This window comes from Schistocerca cancellata, chromosome 2 (genome assembly GCF_023864275.1).
Source record: "Schistocerca cancellata isolate TAMUIC-IGC-003103 chromosome 2, iqSchCanc2.1, whole genome shotgun sequence".
Lineage (NCBI taxonomy): Eukaryota > Metazoa > Arthropoda > Insecta > Orthoptera > Acrididae > Schistocerca > Schistocerca cancellata.
In genome coordinates, this window is record NC_064627.1 from 1,010,032,567 (window position 1) to 1,010,053,088 (window position 20,522).

The 20,522-nt window shown below is 42.1% G+C and overlaps 1 protein-coding gene across 4 annotated transcripts in view; it reads left to right on the top strand.

The window, feature by feature from the left end:
* The first annotated feature begins 14,551 nt into the window (after window positions 1-14,551).
* The window catches only part of LOC126162980 (nuclear distribution protein nudE-like 1-A), a 174,423-nt gene continuing 168,452 nt past the window's right edge, over window positions 14,552-20,522 (top strand). The window contains exons 1-2 of one of the 4 annotated variants that reach the window (XM_049919832.1): window positions 14,552-14,653; window positions 15,129-15,223. In XM_049919832.1, the coding sequence (XP_049775789.1) occupies window positions 14,651-14,653; window positions 15,129-15,223 (98 nt within the window). In that variant the 5' untranslated portion in view covers window positions 14,552-14,650. Of the gene's footprint in view, window positions 14,654-14,723; window positions 14,771-14,905; window positions 15,031-15,128; window positions 15,224-20,522 lie in introns of those variants that run through there. The other 3 variants (XM_049919833.1, XM_049919834.1, XM_049919831.1) reach the window with 3 other exon arrangements.

The following is a 20,522-nucleotide window of genomic DNA, read 5'->3' on the forward strand; positions in this document are numbered from 1 at the left end:
TTCAGCCTCTGGATAAAGAACCTTCGACCTGCGTGCTGTTTTCTGCGCTGGGGACATCAACTTGAAGGCAGCAGGTTAGTGAACTTTAACAGAACCTTCGTATTCCACACAGTGCAGTGGAAACAACTAGGCTCCGCACGTGTACTGCATGCACAGAACAAATGCGCTCAGTGACACGTCATCTGCAGTAATGCAGAGGCGGTAAATGAGGATGATCGTTGTTAACGCCAACAATCGAGTCATTCTTCCTTTCTTGCTGAACATTCCTGATCCACAAGTGGGTCATTTTTGCTAAGTCTTTATGCTAAACACCTGCTAGTCTCCATGTCTGACAGGAGTGGTATGCTGAATAAACGAGTATTCTAAGACTGAGTGATTAAAAAGTGAAGTCATTCCAATGAGTAGTTTAACTGATAGTAACAACTATACTTTAACGTTTCGGCGCCCTTGCTGCGAACACAGCAGCCAGTCACAGAGCAGTAGCATTATGCAGGCGGTCTTTCTCACGGGAATGGTACCGACTCATTGTGTGGATCCTTGGTGGATCAAATTATTGTCCTGGAACCCTCAGCTGTTCGCCGTACACAATTTGTGCTGATGACTACTGGATGTCCTCCTTCACTGCTGTTAACAAACCCGAGTAGAACCGCTGGCAATACTTTTATCACGACGATGAACTGCACATCAGGGCGGTTTTGAGTGTAAGATGGAATCGCTCCACTATTCCATTGCTTCACTGAAGAGTTAGCTTTCAAATTGTTTCCCGCGATCTGCAGTTATGTCTTGCGGTACACCAAACCTGGAGAACCAAGCGTGCAGCAACGCTTTCGCAAGCGATTCAGTGTATATGTCCCTGTATCGCGACAATCACTGGCCACCTGGTGAAACGATCGATCATAGTAAACAACGTTGTCCGGCAGAGGATGGTAGTGGCCCTATGATGTCCAAGTCTATGTGCGACGATCTGGCGAACGACGTAGCCAAATGTGCCATAAGCACGGAAACGTGACTGCTGACCTTATTATGCTGGCAAATCCAGTATGTACATGCCCATGTGCGATAATCTTTCTGCACTCTTGGCCATAAGACTTTGCTCGGACTCCTGTATGTGCTAAGTTATGCAAGGTGTCGAAAACTTCTCTATGGTATTGTTCAGGTATGTAGGGTCGCTGCTTCCCTGTTGCAACGCCACATCAAATATAATGATTGGTACACACGTGAGCTGCAGTGCTGTTCGCTGCTTCTGTATGAAACTGCGTAAATGGAGATCCTCTCGTTGTTTTAGCGCTGTCTCTGAGAGCCGCGCTGGGTAACCGTGCCGTCTCGGGCACCTTGCATTGGTTCGCGCGGCTTCCCCCGTCGGAGGTTCGAGTCCTCCCTCGGGCGTGGGTGTGTGTGTTGTCCTTAGCTTAAGTTAGTTTAAGTTACCTTAAGTAGTATGTAAGCCTAGGGACCGACGACCTCAGCGGTATGGTCCCAAAGGAACATACCACTAATATTCAAATGAAGAAGCACTGTCTCTGCCCAAGGAACAGAGTTTACACTGGTGCAGTTCCGAAACAGGCAATCTGCAGCCAAATTGTCTTTTACTGCCATGTGCTGCATATCACTTGAGAACTGTGAAATGTATTCGATCTGAGTAGTGTTCACTGTCGCACCGAAGCATGGCTACCAGTGGCTTGTGATCAGTAAAAACTGTGAAATGTCTCCCTTCGAAGGAAGAGTGAAAATGTTTAATTGCTAAATAAACAGCAAGCAACTCGAGGTCAACTGCTCTTGTCGAGTCAGGCTCTTAGAAAAAAATTCAAGTGGCGTCAGTTGCCGTTGTCTCTCTGTTGCAATGCTGCTCTCACGGCTGTTTGGCTTGCATCTACCCTACGTGCCAAGGGACATTCAGTCTTGGGAGCCACAGTACCTTACGATTGCCTGCAGTGTTCTTGCCGGTGAGTAATGCTGTGAGCAGATCTTGGACCGCAGCTAGGTGATGTAGGTGCCGCCAATAATCGTTCAGCATGCCTGAGAATCTCGTAAGTTTTGGGAAGAGGCATCTGTCGTAATGGTTTTATGCAGTCTGGCAGTGGCGACAATTCTGCAGGGAGATCAAGTGTCCCACGAATTTAACTTTGCATTTTCCCAATACACACTTTGCTACATTGACTATTGTGCCGTACTCCTGTAGGCGACTGAAAATCTGCCACAAGTGTGCTGCATACCGTTTAACTGTATATGAAAATACATTAATGTCATCCATGCGGCGATAAACAAATGACAACTCTCCAAGCACTTCATGCATGAACCACAGCCAAGTTTGTGCTGCATTCGTGAGACCAAATGGCATAAGATGGTACTTATACAAGGTGAATGAATTTGTGAATATGCCTTAGCACAATTTATCAAGCTGAATATTGTTGCATTACTGATGGTGCTGTTAAAATCAGTTACATTGGATAATGGATAGCGATCTGTAATTTTGCATCTGTTAAGACACAACAATCTCCATATATTCTCCAAGAGTCCTTTCGCCAAATGATGTGGATCGGCGAAGCCCACTTACTATCCGACCTGGTCACGATACCTCCTCAGGTCGAACTCTGCACGTGCTGCAAGTTGCTACTCTGGATGCAGATGTCAGAATGCAGTGGGTTGATTTTATGTCGTGCGGATGTGACACTGAGCGTTTCCTGATGGCACAGAAGTAGAATATGAAAGATGACTTCTCCGAGGCGCCATGATTTTTCCTACTGTATGTGAGCCGAAGCCCAGAGTTCTTCTTGCATGACGCACGTGTGTGCACCTCGCATTGTTGTGGGTATGTAAACAATTTAATACACTCCAGTGCGGATGACACTGTAGCAACGCCAGACATCGTGCAAAAAGCCACTGGCACATCACGTTACGTTTGCTCTAATGCGGAAGGCATGGTGCGGGGTGTCCGTCCTTTGGATACTAATACTGATTAATGGCTTACCAAGTCGGGCATGAGCCGATAATGAAGTAGAAAGTACGCTTTGACCATGTGATCAGCCACGTTTGCAAACATGGAAGTCCATGCTGTAGGTAGTGATCCTGGAATCCTTGGCTGCAGTAAGTATATGTTGTCCTGTTGCTACTAGTGTACCACGAGCAGCTGTTAGTCAGACACTAACTTCCGAATCCTCATCGATAAGAAACGTGTCACCTGATAACTGGTTCTGTATAAACAATCGGTGAACCTGGTTGACTGCTGCTAACATGGCGTTTGCGTATGTTCTTCTTCTCTCACTCTGGTTTGTGCACATATCCAGTCCTCCATGGATGTTAGGGCCCTCTAGTGCCTGTCTTTGAATTTGGGTAAATGTGTCTGAATTCCTAAGGAACCTAACTGCTGAGGTCATCGGTCCCTAGACTTACACACTACTGAAACTAACGTATGCTTGGAACAACACACACACCCATGTCTGGGGGAGGACTGGAACCTTCAGCGGGAGGAACCACGCAGTCCGTGACATGACATCTCAAACCGCGCGGCCACTCCGCGCGGCGAAATAGGGTAATTGTAGGGTTAAGCACACTGAGATGTTGAGTTGCCTAAACGCTTATAACATGAGCACCACCGTTACGGTGAGTCTTGGTGCATAACAGTCTTCCTATTTTTCCACCTACTACATCATAGTTGCTGTTGGTGTGTGGCTACCTGCATATTTAGTTCTGTCCACTTGTGTTACTGGTTGTTCCATAATGGCTTCGTTTGATGCGTGCTGTTGTTGCAAACTATTTGTGCATGTTAAGGGGCCAGTAATGTGAGATTCCACTTCCTTGACCGTTCCTGCGCCCACATCTTGATTCCCACTGATTTTAGCACACATGGAAACCTCACTTATACTGTGTGCAATGGTGTCTGCCTCTGCCTTCTTTGCTGACTCTCACAAAGGCACACCCATTTGCGTGCAATGACTGCTCGGATGGTTGTTAGCAGTTTGCGAAGGCATTATATGCGTAATGACTGTTCACGTAGAAATTATGGACCAGCTAGTATATATCTACTTCTGAGCAAATGTGACAAGGTTTTATCGCCCATTTTTCATCTACAAAAGTGTTTTTAATTGCTATTCTGGTGACAATGTGTAGTGCCGTACAGCAGCTTCCTTTAGTGCAACAAGATTTCTTCAGTTTTCTCAATCACCTCTAAATCCAGATGTGAAACCGCAATACTAAATTAACCTGTGGTACTGAACTCCCGACACTACTGAAATATGCATTCGACTTGCATGAACAAGAGATGAGGTTTCGTCAACCAGAAATCAGAAAGCTTAAAATTTCCATTCACGTGTGTGTGTCATACTCCCTTCTTGCATATTTACATCTGTCGTTTTGTGGCGAATTAAAGGCCTTGGATATTGTTCCGGGGCCAAGCGGTAGGTCTTGCTCCATTCAGATGTGTCAACAGGACCATTGTAGTTCTTTGCTTCTTTTACTTTTCTTGGGTCACATATATGGAAATGCTAACTCGTTCTAGTGCTCACAACAATGCCATTCAGTATTCGGTAATGAACTTTATTCCACATGCATAGTAAAAGGAACAGCACAGAAAATTAAACAACAACTGTACATAACAACCGTAACTATACCGACAGCAGCAAAGATTCTTACGATCGCCCACAGTGATTTCGTCCACTTACTGCACCGAGTGTACTGTGGTGTTGCCAGAAGCCTTCTAATACAGGTACCGCAGCTGATGTGACAATGACACAGCTGCAAAGTGGTCTTGAGGAATTTGAACAAACCTCACTGGCAATTTCGATTCTTCTGAAACTGAAATCATTCGCCAAACTGTCTTGGCAATGTGAACCACGTAAGTAGTGTTATTCTGTTCACATATGTTTATGTACTTCTAATACGCCTCAAATTAGAAGTCCAGAAATGTTCTCCTTACACAGTAGATAACAGGAAAGGCTTTTATTAGATCATATGAAATTGTTGTATTCTGTAATTGTGTGGCACTTGCTCTTAGCAAAACATTACAAAATTTATTTAAAATGATGGTTTAAATAACAACGCTAGTTTGCTTAAAAATTGTGTCTCTACTACTGGATATCTTTTGCAACTTAAGATAAAAAAATTTCGAGTGGATCAGCTTGTCACATCTGAGTCATATATTGAAAAAAATGCAGAAAGAAAAGAATCTGCAACACACCAAATCCAGTCATTTATTACTGATCCCACACCTAAGGCACCGCAAAATAAATTTTACAAGGATTATTGCAATGCTTCTGTAGGAGCTAATATACCACTTGAGAAACTCAGAAACCAAACTCTTAAGGATTTTCCGGAGAAGTATATATCAAAAGATGTCCCTGATCCCTCAACGCAGAGAAAAAATTATGTCCCAGAATCTTATAATCAGGTTGGCCTACGAAATATATTTTCCAAAATAAATTTAATACTGTGTAGAAAAAAAGAAAACTATTTTCAAACAATGGAAAATCCAGGATAGAATGTAACATTTATGCTGAGGCGCAGATAGACACAACAAAAAGATTCTCACAATTAAAGCTTTCAGCCATTAAGGCCTTTGGCAGCACTAGGCACATATATGCACACACACACACACTCACACAAACGCAACTCGCACACATGACTGCAGTCTCAGGCAACTGAAACCACACAATAGTTCTTTTGCTAACCATGTAATGGATAAAATTAGTGAGGACTTGGGGAATTCAAACATATGAATATCTGTACACGAAACACTGAGAGAGGTGGCACAGTGATTAGCACACTGGACACACTCGGGAGGGCGCATCTGGCCAGCCTGATTTAGGTTTTCCGTGATTTCCTTAAATTGCTACAGGCAAAAGCCAGGGTGGTTCCTTCGAAAGAGCTTGACCGATTTCCTTCCCCATCCTCCCCTAATTGGAGCTTGCACTCCATCTTTAATGACTCATTGTCAACAGGACGTTGAACACTAATCTGCACCTTCTCCTCCTGCAGATGAAACAACTTCTCCTGTGGGCCACTATGTTGCTACCCTTATTGTAGTAAACCTGTGGACTGGCCTGGTCGACCCCAGCCAGTGTGCTGCATCGCGGGGTCGGGGTGTCGAACCCGGAACTCCAGATGGCCGAGCTGAATCCAGGACCCACTGCGCCGTATTTCGTCAGGAGGCCGAGCAAGTTCAAGAGCGTCGAGGATCAGTGCAGAGTGATACAGTGGTATTCAGTAGCATTTCTTTATTCAGCTAATTTACAGTATTCAATGGGTGCAGCATAGTTTCAGCGTGCCACCCACAGCGCTGTCCTGTGAGTCCAGCAGGCTCAGCAACTCACGGTATGCTGATGCTGCTGCTGTCATCAATGCCACTCTGCTGGAAGTCGGCCACGTTCTCCCCAGTCGCCGCTTGCTGATGTATCGTGTCTTGCTGCCCGCGATTCTGGAGACTACTACAGTCCCTGGCCCTGGCCACCCTCCGCCCCGTTTGGCCTGCTCTGACCCACCATGGGATGAAGGTGGATGTACTGGTCACCCGTGGCCCTCAGGCCGCCGCTGCTCCCAGGACAGGACTGGACTCGGCCCCACGCCCTCCTGGATGCGGTGTTGCAACTTGCCGCTAGTGGTGCTTGCCAGATGGTAACACCCGCCACTGTCCCTGGCACTGCTGCAGTGTTACTGTGCCTCCCGCAGTGTATGGCACACCCGGACCGCAGTACGCCAGATGGGAAGTGAACGTGGCCCGTAGACTAGAGTGGAACCGAGCCCCTCCTGTACCCACTGCAGACTGCTGTCACTGCTCTCTTTCAGGTAGACCATGTGATCTCCAAGTTCCAGGCTGCCGTTCCACCTGGCCCCAGCGTCATGTCCCCAGAGGCGGAATATAGCCCGAACAAGTACATTGAAACAAAGTACGAGTTTATGCCGAATACTTATAACATTGCTACCAGACTGGCCCCTATAAGCGTAGACCAGCACAGATCCGTCCCGACACTCGACTGGCCTGGTACACACTGTCAAGCTAAAATTGCCTGTCTATTTATATTGGTTTCTCCCTCGGTTCTGACGTAGTGTCAGAGAGAGAGACAGAAACTATGGCAGGGATAAATTCCCACACGTCAGTCACTCTTGGCTCTGGCCTAGTGCCCCGACTCATACATCGCAATAACTTAAAGCAACGCTGCAGTTTCCTGCCTCATTGTTGCTCCACTCCCACTCAAAACAAATCGTGCGTGCAATACCGCCGTCGCAGCTCCGTACCTGCAAGTGCCATGTTTACCTTGCCTGGCCTGCTGGTTGTCGTATGTTACCACACTCTGCCAGCGGCCCCAGATTTCATCGCCCAACCGCGCCTCCATTGAATTTAGATAAAATTTCGTTTTCCCTCGACTAGGACAGACACTAGTGCAGCATCTGTAAAGCCCTGAAACAAGAAAATAATCAAAAATGGTTCAAATGGCTCTAAGCACTAAGGGACTTAACATATGAGGTCATCAGTCCCCTAGAACTTAGAACTACTTCAACCTAACTAACCTAAGGACATCACACACATCCATGCTCGAAGCAGGATTCGAACCTGTGGCTGTAGTGGTCGCGCGGTTCCAGACTGAAGCGCCTAGAACACTCAGCCACAACGGCCGGCGCAAATAACTCCTCAACTGCTAGTTTCTTTGTTGAAGAATTGCGTAAGTTTTAATCAGATATTGTAATTAAATAACATTTGAAATAATTATTTTATTGCCATTAAAATCTCTTTTCTTATAAAACATTTTCTGAGAAAGTGCTTCTCACATTTTAGTTATTTTGTAGCCAAATAATCAAAACAAAAGAAGGGTGCCTTTACTGTTAAGTGATGCTGCTCTGTGTACACAGGCTGGGAAAGTAATTAAAATATTCTAACCAAATGTAAAATATATTATACTTATGGCTCATGGACATCATTGTGTTGCAAAGCAATGTGGTCTAATTATGACAATGTCAATAATTTGATATTCTCAACTATAGAGGTATGTGTAAAATTTAGGGATACGTAAGTTTTATTAATACCAAAGCTGTAAAAATAAATTAGTCATTTTAAAATGATATGTTGTTTTATGCAGGTATTTCCAAAATCATCTGGAAGTAGAGTCTACTGAAGTTACCATTGCTCCCTCAGCCCATTCTTATTAGGTGGAGTATTTGGTTCAAGGTTGCTATCTTCTAATCTGAAAATTTTGATGCTATTAAATCGGCATAAAATAAAATTGATATGTCTTTAATTCCAATAAAATGAATTTCAATCGTTCATTCATAAGTAAATACTTCTTCAGTTTTAGGTAGTAAACAGTTTCTCACTAGATGATGTCATATGTATCAGAGATGTGCAGATATGTACAACAGGATTTAATTAAAATTAAGACAAACTTCTCTAAATTATCCTATACATTAACAAAGTTAGGAGCCACGTGTCTGTCACTGGCAGTCACGATCAAGGGCAAGGGGGAGTAGACGCAAAGAGCAAACTTGACAGTGGCATATTTTAATGAATTTTCACTTGATCATATACGTATAATAGTTTGACAGTGCAGGAATGCATGCATATTTCGAGATTTTATAGTGTGTGAAATTGTTGTCTTCAGTGGCTCCATGCCATTATCGAGGCCTTGGCTGCTGACTCCACAGTGATATACACTGAATCGTCAAAGAAACTGGTATAGGCATGCATATTCAAATACGGAGATATGTAAACAGGCAGAATCTGGTGCTGCGGTCAGCAATGCCTATATAAGACAATAAGTGTCTGGCGCAGTTGTTAGATCGGTTACTACTGCTACAATGGCAGGTTACCAAGATTTAAGTGAGTTTGAACGTTATTTTATAGTCTGCACATAAGCGATGAGAGATAGCATCTCTTGGTTAGCGACGAAGTGAGTATTTCCTGTATGACCAGTTCACGAGTGTACCGTGAATATCAGGAATTCGGCAAAACATGAAATCTCCAACATCGGTGCAGCCGAAAAATGATCCTGCAAGAACGGGAACAACGACGACTAAAGAGAATCATTCAATGTGACAGATGTGCAACCCTTCCACAAGGCTGCTGACTCCACAGTGATATACACTGACTCGCCAAAGAAACTGGTATAGGCATGCTTATTCAAGTACAGAGGTATGTAAACAGTCAGCAATGCCTATATAAGACAATTAATGTCTGGCGAAGTTGTTAGATCGGTTACTACTGCTACAATGGCAGGTTATCAGGATTTAAGTGAGTTTGACCGTTATTTTATAGTCTGTGCATGAGCAATGGGACACAGCATCTCTGGATAGTGACGAAGTGAGAATTTCCCTGTATGACCATTTCACGAGTGTACCGTGAATATCAGGAATTCGGCAAAACATGAAATCTCCAACATTGCTGCAGCTGGAAAACGATCCTGCAAGAACGCGACCAACGACGACTGAAGAGAATCGCTCAACGTGACAGACGTGTAACCCTTCCACAAATTGCTGCAGATTTCAATGCTGGGCTACCAACAAGTATCAGCGTGTGAACAATTCAACGAAACATCATCGATATGGGCTTTCAGAGCTGAGGGTCCACTCGTGTTCCCTTGATGACAGCACGAAAAAAACTTTATGCCTCGCCTGGGCCCATCAACATCAACTTGGTCTGTTGTGACTGGAAACAAGTTGCCTGATCTGACGAGTCTTATTTCAAATTGCATCGAGCAGAATGACCTGTACTTGTATAGAGACAACTTCATGAATCCATGGACCCTGCATGCCAGCAGGAGACTGTTCAAGCTGGTGAAGGCTCTGTAATGGTGTGGGGCGTGTGCGGTTGGAGTGATATGGGACTCCTGATATGTCTAGATACGACTCTGACATGTGACATTTACGTAAGCATCCTGTCTGATCACCTGCATCCATTCATATTCATTGTGCATTCCGACGGACTTGGCTAATTCCAGGAGGACAATGCAACACCACCCACGTCCAGAATTACTACAGAGTGGCTCCAGAAACACTATTCCGAGTTAAAACACTTCCGCTGGACACCAAACTTCCCAAACATGAACATTACTGAGCATGTTTGGGATGTCTTGCAACGAGCTGTTCAGAAGAGATTTCCACTCCATCGTATTCTTACGCATTTATGGACGCCCTGCAGGATTCATGGTGTCAGTTCCCTCCAGCACTACTTCAGACATTAGTCGAGTCCATGCCACATCAGGTTGCAGCACTTCTGCATGCTTGTGGTGACCCTACATGATATTAGACAGATGTACCAGTTTCCTTGGCTCTTCAGTATATGCCAGAAGAACAGCCTCTACCCAGTGTGAAACTCAGTCAATCACTGAGAGAGGGTATTTGTACCCTTCCGATTCTGGTAGAGGTCCCACAAGGTCTAAATGGACATAGCGAAAGCACCCATGTGGCATTTCTAAACTGCCAAGGGGTGTGTGCGTATGTCGGCCCCCTTGGTTTGTTTGAACATTGAGGCACACATGCATCTACTCATGGCAGTTGCATCTGACACTTGGGCAAACAAAGTGCCCTGTGACAAGCCAGGTCATCAGTTGAACCACCAGGGTTGCCTGCCGCATTGATACGGATGAGATTGACTATATCTTATTTTGAGACACATTGCAAAAGACACTGATCTCTGACCCTGGAATTGATCACTCTTCCATTCTGGGTTTCGAAAAAGTGTTCGTGAGTAAAGCTTGAACTGTCAGGTCCCACTATTGTTCATCTGTTGTAGTCGAATGTGATACAGATCATCTGTGCTCGAGAAAGTTAGTTGGCCACATAATTATCTGCCTCAAGGAAGTACCGGGCCTCAGTCGAATACGAGCAATCAGGGCACAATGATGGAACTGCCTTGACTTGATGGCTGATGGGTGTCAGGTGGTGTCTGCCAGTGGTTTGTGGTCAGTGTGAATAATGACATGATGTCCCAATATATCTACCTGAAAATATCGCACAGCCTCGTATACTGTCAGTAATTCACAGTCGAATGCTGACCTTCTTGTTTGGGATATTGTTAGTTTCCTGGAGAAGAATCTGAGGGGCTGTATAGCACCTGCCACCTCTTGCTGGAGGATTGCCCCAACAGCTGAGTAATTGGCGTCAGTTGTATAGTGATTTGAGCATCCAGTATAGGATATGTCAGTGAGACTGCATTCACAAGATATTTCTTAGAGCAGGTGATTGCCATTCAAATGTCTGCAGTCCATAGTAGTTTTCGTTTCCCTTGTGTGAGTGGCTGCCTGCATGTCAGTCAGCAGTGCCTGATATCGCACTGTGTGAATTAAATTTTGAGCGTGGAAGTTCAGGATACAGAACTGGCGAAGGTTGTGGTAAGTTTGTTGTGGCTGCAGCTGGTGGACGAAGTCAGCATGGTCTGGAGGTGGGGTGATCTTCTCTGTGTTGAGAGTATGTCCAAGGAATGAAACTTCACGCTTCCACAATTGTGATTTGTCTTCATTGATAATCACCCCTGTGTCAGAGAGGACAGTGAGAACAAGTTGGAGGTGTCATTCGTGACTGGGAGTCAGCAGAGAAAATCAAAATGTCGTTAAGGTGCGTTTAACAACAATCGACCTCCAAAAATACTCCACCAATAAAACACTCACATATTTGTGCCGCATTTTTCACCCCGTATGACATTACCAGAAATCTGAATAAGCCAAAGGGATTTGATAATATGCTTTTCAGCAGTCAATCACACTAAAAATCATAGCTGCAAATGTGTGAAATCTCGAATTTTGGCATGGGGTAGCTGTTACGAATCATGCGAGAATTAAGAGACCTGTAGTCCCCACAGAATCTCGTGGAACCATCTTTGTTGTACTAATTGTATGGATGATACCCAAGTGATGTCCGAAGGATGGAGGATGCCTACTTGCAACATCTTGTCTGTTGCTACCTGAAGGAGAGCTAGTGTGAGGCACAATGAATTGGCGAATAATGGACCTGGGGGTCATGTTGATGTGGAGGCTCGTGTCGTTTCTAATGGAGCACACGTAGAGTCTAATTTGTGGTGTGTTGTTCAAGGAGCCAGAATGCAATTGCAGAAGTGGATTTAGCAACGCAGATAGAACCATACTAACCCGATTCCTTTGACAGATATGCGCCGTGTGTTGCGGTGCCGACAAGCTGCAGCTTTGGGGCATGGCTGTCTGTTGGAGATGTGGCTGCATGTGCCATTGTCACTGCGATTTGTGACGTTCGTTGGAGTTGGTCGCACTCATGTGCGAGTGCAAGGGATGTCTCATGTACTCATCATTGCAGATCATCATTAGTGAAGTGTAGTCACTGTGAATCAATGTGTGTCATCACAGAGGTCGGGGAGGGGCTGAATTTATGGCGGAAGTCGACTCTTTCATGGGTTCAGCTACATCAGCTAAGTAAAAGGTCCAAGTGCAGCATAGCTCATCAGTAAATTGTTCAGCCAGATCCATATGCACATGGATACTGGTGGTGTCAGCTGCATGGATCTGCAGATCGACGTTTTTAGAGCGCAGTTCAATCATCTGATGAGGTATTTTATACACATCGAACCCTGGTCGATAAGGAAGTATATGTCTGTTGGTTGGTTGGTTGGTTTGGGGAAGGAGACCAGACAACGTGGTCATCGGTCTCATCGGATTAGGGAAGGATTGGGAAGGAAGTCGGCCGTGCCCTTTCAGAGGAACCATCCCGGCATTTGCCTGGAGTGATTTAGGGAAATCACGGAAAACCTAAATCAGGATGGCCGGACGCGGGATTGAACCGTCGTCCTCCCGAGTGCGAGTCCAGTGTCTAACCACTGCGCCACCTCGCTCGGCTATATGTCTGTATAACAATCATGGACATACAGGCATCCTTTTTTTTATTGAGAGAGAGTTGACTTGGAAGACCACTGGCAGTTGTGAGCGGCTGCACTGTACCACCAGACGTGATATCAACAGCGTTGTAGCCAAGGGGAGGGAGAATCAGCTGGCAGAGCTTTTGGTGCAAGCAGTGTGCTGCCACATGCAATCGGGGGATTGGCACTTGGAGAGGGCCCATGATGTCAGGTTCACGTAAGGTCGGATGGCATCGAGTTTTTCCAAATCCATATGCTGCCAGTGCTATATTACCTAATACTATCTGTCTGCTAGGACCATATTTTTGTTTAAAGGTTCTACCTCATGTGCAGCCGTTGAGAGCTGTGCTGAGGCGGAAGTTGACGAACTATAACGTCCAAACTGTTGGCTCTGACATAACAGTAGGATCTGCTAGCAAATGTAATCAACGTCACAATTTCATAGACGACTCCTTGGTAAGCTGTACATCATAAATCGCTGGTACACCTATTGCTCAGGGGTGCATGCAATCCGTTGAAACATTGCTAATTCAGCTGCATCATATTTGTTGTGTGCAGGTTGTGATACAATAATGCCACTGACTTATTCCGTCTATTCAGTGAGGGGGCGGACATCACAAATTTTGAGTTATAATGTGCGGTGCCTAGCAAAGTGATATACACTGTCACTTGTTCGGGCCAGGAAGATGAAATAATAGGTTGTGGTTCAGTTCTATACGGTAGAATAGTAGACAGATACAATTAGTCTGTATAAGAGAGTGGTTAAAAGCTCTGGTGTGACGTATCCTAGAATGTTGCTCAAGTGTGTGGAAGCCATACCAAATAGACCAACAAGGAATATTGAACATACGTATGCAAACAAGCAGTATCAATAGTCATAGGTTTCTTTGACCCATAGGAGAGTGTTACGGAGATGCTGAAAACAGTGAACCATAAACACTTGAAGATAGACACAAATTATCCCATGAGAACATGGTTAGAAAGTTTCAAGAACCAAATTTAAGTGATGAATCCAGGAAGACAGTAAAATGCCCTATGACTAAAATGCCCCATGTATCGCTCCTGTAGGAACCGCGTGGACTAGATTAGACTACTTATAGCTCATACAGAGGCGTTTAAGTGATCTTCTAGCGTTCCATACATGAATACAACGGGAAGATGCTCTTATAATGGGAAGTACGATCTGACATGCATTTGACAGCGGTTTGCAGCGTGTGAAGATAGATGTCCTCAGCAACGACATCCTTACGAGATAACACACGCTATGGTATTTTTAAGCCACTTGCAGGCCTCAGCATTGTTATCTGTGATGTAATAAACATCTTATGATTTATTCAAGTCCTGAATCTGCAGACAACATAGATCAATTAATAATGTGAAAAATCTTACTTTGGGTTTTCTTGTAAAACCTGTCCCACACTAAAGGGCCTTCTATACCAATTTGTATCATGACTAAATATACATTTAAGCATTTTCAAGGGCAGCGCAACCAGCAACAAGTACTATTACTGTTTGTAGCTAATTGCGTTCTCCTCTACAACCCTTAACAGAATAGCAGCCGTGGAGTTCATAAAATCCAGCAAGGATAAAGTAACCCTGACATTGCCTATACAGGGATTTAAAACTGTTTATACGTTTAAATGAGTATTTGTGGCTGATGGTGCTCTCCCTGCACAATCCTTAATTTATAACAACTACAGATTTCAACAAGACTGAATATATATTTTCTTCGATTTGTAGCCTGCTTCGAGACTCGAGAGATGATGGTCGTACAACACAGAACGATAACAGAAACAATCGATATAATTATGTGCTGTTAACGGTTTTGTGTGAATATATGTTGGGAATATGGTTAGTGTATTTTAAATTTGTTTTGATTTCGAAGTGTATATTTAGGATAATTTCGCAGCCTACGTCATCCTTTATATTGATTTACGTGTGAATGGTAAAGAAGTGGCGTGTTCGTAGGTATTAGAAGTGACGTATGTGTTGATCTATTTGTTTTGATTTTTAGCAATTTAATAGTTTCTTCCGTAGGGACATTATAGCAGAGACAGCATTTGATTTTAGGCAGTATGTATTAGGACGTAAGTGCGTTGTCATCTGTCGTGAGATCTTCATGTCACCACTTCGTGCTGGCTGACGCATCGGGGCTATGAGGCGACACTCTTACTAATTTGTTGTTGGGGTTGTGATTTTTTACCTACAGTGTCTTGTTTCGCATGTCTGTAAGACCTCCGTAAAGTTAAAGATGCCAAAAGAAGATTAAAATCCTCAACGTTAGTTCTCCAGTTATATTGAGTTAGCTCATTTTTTTCTTTTCTAGGATGCAATGTGCGATGCGATGGAACAGCGAGACGCCATAGACAATAGTGAAGACATCGATTTTCTTAAAAATGTTATACACCAGTTGAGACAAGAGTAAGTATTTTATCGTTCGAATGGAAATTTGTAGTATTATACCATTTGAACTTTTATGACATGTTGAACTTCCTTAGGATGAGAGGGTGGCATAGGGAGGAGGAGGAGGGCACCTCTCAACAGTTTGAATTTCTCCACATTGGAACTTCTCTGTAATTGTTTTTATAAAATCTCACAGTACCACAATACCTGACAGTGGGCCTGACAGTAGGGCTAAACACAGTTTCATGGGGTGCCAAGTTCCGTTTTTATTAATGCCTTTCTTGGCACATAGTATTAAGTTAAATTGGATTGATTGGCTCAATTGAGTAAGAATCCTTTCAGATATGTTATAAACCACTTGCACAACGTACCTAAAGAATTAACTGAACTGTAAGTGTAATGGCTACAAATAAGGCAAATTTTGAATAAACCATTGGGGGTGGATTTCATCACTGTTGCGGTGTACCCCCAGCGCATCTAAATAATTTATTTCTGCAGCTGAAAATCTGTGCAGGGTGTATAGTTCTGTTTTATTTCTATGTGGCTGTTAAATAGAGTAATAGTAATCAGACATTAACACTGCCAACGTGTTATCAGTGATGTATAAAAGTCGCCTAACTTTTACTGCAGATGAAGAATATAAGTAATACATAAACAAAATTATATTATCTTTAAACTGTTACAGCAGTAGATAAGTAAAGTTACAAATGTATATAAATACATGTACACAAAATGAAATTAGTTCATAAATGTTAAAACTACAACATGTTTCCAATAATGTCCAATAATTACAATTTGAACAAAGTGTCTTGCATTAACAACGTTATAAAAAGTTGTGGTACTCTCTCCAAAGAATTTGCACTATGCTGTCACCTTTTCACATTCATAAAATTCATTAACTAAATAAAGAGGATTATTGACTAATCAACTGTATAGTCTGTGCTTAGATAAGGTGAATGGAGGTCCTATCCATTCTAGAGGCAGTTTGGTGAACGTTTTCATACCCACCACATTGTAGCCGTTAATTGATTCAGACAGTCTACACTATGGTACATCAATATGCCTGTTATTTCTAATGCCATGAGAATGCGAATCCTGTAAAGTTGATTATTCTGACATGTTATTCTTTGTATACAGAGAACAATGTAAGTGTAAAATTTAATTACAGTTAATATTTTTAGATCAATAAACAGTGGTCTGCAATGGGCAGCTTCATATTAACATTAGTAAAAGTTAAGAAGATGAACAATGGCCTGACTCATAAACAAGTTTATGAACCTCCAGCAGGATACAGGAGAAATGGGTCAGCAACGTACCTTTATTAAAACTATTATTTGTAGTCCTGTCAAAGTTGTGGTGAGATAAATTCTTACCCATCTACAGTGTATTATCAGTGCTGCTGGCCAAACATCACCAGGACAACTGTTCTTGTGTTGGTTGGCAAGAAGTACTGATAATACACTATAGAGTTTGTACATGTCACTCATGATTGTCAATTGTGGTTATTTGCAAATTGTGTGTGTGTGTGTGTGTGTGTGTGTGTGTGTGTGTGTGTGTGTGTGTGTGTGTGTGTCAATACTTATGATGAAAGTGACAAGTTGATAATTGACGTTCTGTCAGAAACTAGTCACAGCAAGTAAAGGATTTTTCTCACTGTAGTGTTGACAGAATTGCAAATAATAGTATTATAAACAAATGACCTATGTAGATGTGCAAAATGCATTACAAACAAAGAAAATACAAATTTTTAGAACTGTAATCCTATGGCTACAACTGGGAAAAAATAAATTAATTTTAAGCAAGTTTAAGTGCGAGACATTTGGAGATGAGGATGTCTGGCCATTTTCAAAAGCAGCAACAAAAAGTAAAAAGCTGGTAAATGAAAGAGATTGAAATCATCAATATTAATTTACAGACAAAAGCCAAATTGAACTGTATACTTTTAAAAGGCTGAAAAAACTTAATGCCGGGTTTAAAGAAAATGAATTTTCGAAAAAAAATGAATGCAGTGCTGCAAGAAAAGTTACATTTGATGAACCTTCTGCTTTTGAAAATATGGATTTAAAATGATGATTATGTAAGGACAGTCAATAAATGGTTTCGACGGGCACACTTGGTTGTATGATACCACCCGTCTGCTTTGATCTGTGACATAGTTGCAATGCGGTGAGGTGTGTTGCGTGCCGTCATTGAGCCGTGGTGTGTTTGTTTTCAGGTGGAAATGAAATGTTGTACAGGGCACAGTATAAAAAGAGGTGGTGTACTCTAGTGGTTTATGCTATTCGTATCCTGGTCTAGTTGATGTATAGGTTAACTGGAGATTTGGAAACTGTCTTTTGTAAATGTGGTGGGGGGGTGGGATATTGATGTCTTGGTCTAGGGTTGAGTTACATAGGGATTTACTGGTATCCTGCCGAGGGTTGATCTATATTGGTTAAGTGTAGATTGGTATACTGACTTTTTTGTGTGTGTGTGTGTGTGTGTGTCGCTGCCCTGGTATGGTGTTGAGCTATGTAGGTTACCTCAAGTTTGAGATATTGTGATTTTATGGTGGATGTTGTAGGATTGTGTCGGATTTTATTTATTTATTTTTATATATATAATAGAGGGAAACATTCCACGCGGGAAAAAATATATCTAAAAACAAAGTTGATGTGACTTACCAAACGAAAGCGCTGGCACGTTGATAGACACACAAACATACACACAAAATTCAAGCTTTCACAACAAACTCTTTGCCTTTACAAATGTCTGCTTGTGTCTGTGTATGTGCGGATGGATATGTTTGTGTGTGCGAGTGTATACCTGTCCTTTTTTCCCCCCTAAGGTAAGTCTTTCCACTCCCGGGATTGGAATGACTCCTTACCCTCTCCCTTAAAACCCAAATCCTTTCGTCTTTCCCTCTCCTTCCCTCTTTCCTGATGAGGCAACCGTTGGTTGCGAAAGCTTGAATTTTGTGTGTATGTTTGTGTTTGTTTGTCTATCGACCTGCCAGCGCTTTTGTTTGGTAAGTCTCATCATCTTTCTTTTTAGATATATTTTTCCCACGTGGAATGTTTCCCTCCATTATATATTCCAATATTGAGTGGCTTTTTTTCCCCAGTCTGTTGTCTCTTGAATGGTGTTTTTTTTTTTAAATTTTTTTTAATTCCCAAAACCCCATTTCCTGCAGTTGTTCACTAATTTAATTGGATTTAGTCTCGATGTTTTGGTGGCCATGTTGGATGCGCTCGAAATCAGAATTTTCAACATGGCGATTAAATACAGAAGACAGAAATTAAAAACTAGACAGAAATGAAAAAATAAAATTAAATGGGCAGTTCTATTTTCTCGATTTTTTTATCATTAATTTTGCTGCATTCATAAACAGAAATTTATTATAAGCACATTGCATCGATAGGAGAGGCCCAAATGTTGAGTTGGTTTTAAAAATGGTCTTTCATTTAGGCGTAGGAAGATACCTTGTCCACTGTTATAAAGCACCTCATTGCAGTCGTACATTTCAGCTAAAGTGTGCTTCAACTGAGATGTAATATTTGACTTTCTGTTCATTACTATGAACTGTGGAAAAAAATTTAAAAGTTGCCCAACATATTATAGTAGCTAATAGTGCTCCCTGCAAAAAAGTCTCATAGGAAAAAGTTAAGAATATAAAATCTGTTTAAATGTTCCCAATGTCCCCCCCCCCCCTCCCCCAATATAATTGTTAATTTTATACTTTAGATCAGGCAGTATAAGAAAAATGTTTCTGAATTTCTTCATTTAGTTAGGTATTTCAATTATTTATCTATAAAATAAGGGAAAGGCAACCACTTCTCAATAGCAGACTGTTGCGCGGCCAACACACACACACACACACACACACACACACACACACACACACACACACACACACACACACATTGCAGAAAACAGTTATCACTAGCTTTCGAGTTCCAACACTTATACCAGAAAGTACACATATTCGTACACACAAGCACACAGATCTAATACATAAGAGTTCTTAAGCTTGTGTTTTGCATACTTTTAGAGAATCTCGTCGGAACATTTGTGCTACTGTAAGTTTATCCACTATGATATAACAGACTGTTGAAAACAGAACTCTTTGCAGTAGCCTTCACTTACATTTTTCGCAGTTGATGTGCGATGTGGGCCTCTAGGCACATAAAATACAACAAATTACTCATGAGAGAGTTGTCTGTGTAATAGAGCTACACTCAAATTTAGGCTTGTGGTTTTAGTTAGTTTTAGTGAAAATTGTGTTAATTATAGAGTGAATGTATAGTAGATCTTGGGCTCTGCAACAGCTTAATCTGCCACCAACACCTTCATTTTGTATTCACATTCATGGGCTTCCACAATTCACTACCAAATTTTCTGCTTCCCATCAAACCTAGACCCCAGGCTATTTCTACAGGTCAGCTTGTCAATACAGTCACTATCGCACATTAACCAATTAGGTATATAGGCCTACTCTGGGACAAAATAATTATTATCTCAACCATTGTGGATATTACATGTCTGAGACTGATCATTGTAGATCTTATTTCTTTCACTGTCTTTACTGCTCCATGGTTATCTAATTGGGTACAATCAAAGCTTGCAGTACCTCCTGTCAGCTTTGACCTGTGATGTCAAGATGATGGCAGACACTCATATTTCAATCTTATGCAATTTGGGGACAATGATGTCACTCGTTACACACACGGACAGGCACAAATAAGATGAGAAAAATTTGATTTCAGAAATAACATGAAACTGATGGGACAATCACAGGAATTTGGATGTGTGGTCAGAAGAAAACTAAATACATGGCAATTGTAATTATAACAACATACCAGAACAAATACTAAAGCAAAAATCAAGCAAATGAAATGCTCATCAATCAACAAAACAACAATAAAAATGTCTGAAAAAAACATTAGATTGGGAATTTCACTTGACATGTATAGCTGAAACAAAATTAATGATACCATGAACACACACACACTTATAAAACCCAGTGCTGTGTAGAAAATTTCACTTGACCTATGTAGTTCAGACAGAGTCCACAAAATTTGACAAATCCGTTGTCCAACACTTCACTTGACCTAAAATGAAACTTGCCCATATGACTTACATTGAAAATCTAGGCAAATCATTCCATGATACCTAGCAATTACAGGCCAACATAATTACCAACAGCTAGCAATACAATCCAAAAATTCATAAAAAATTACATTAACAGAAATTTCAATAGGCAAGAACCAAACAACTGCGCTCATAGATACACACACAAAAAACCATACTCATGAACCAAAGTCAGCTGACACACAAA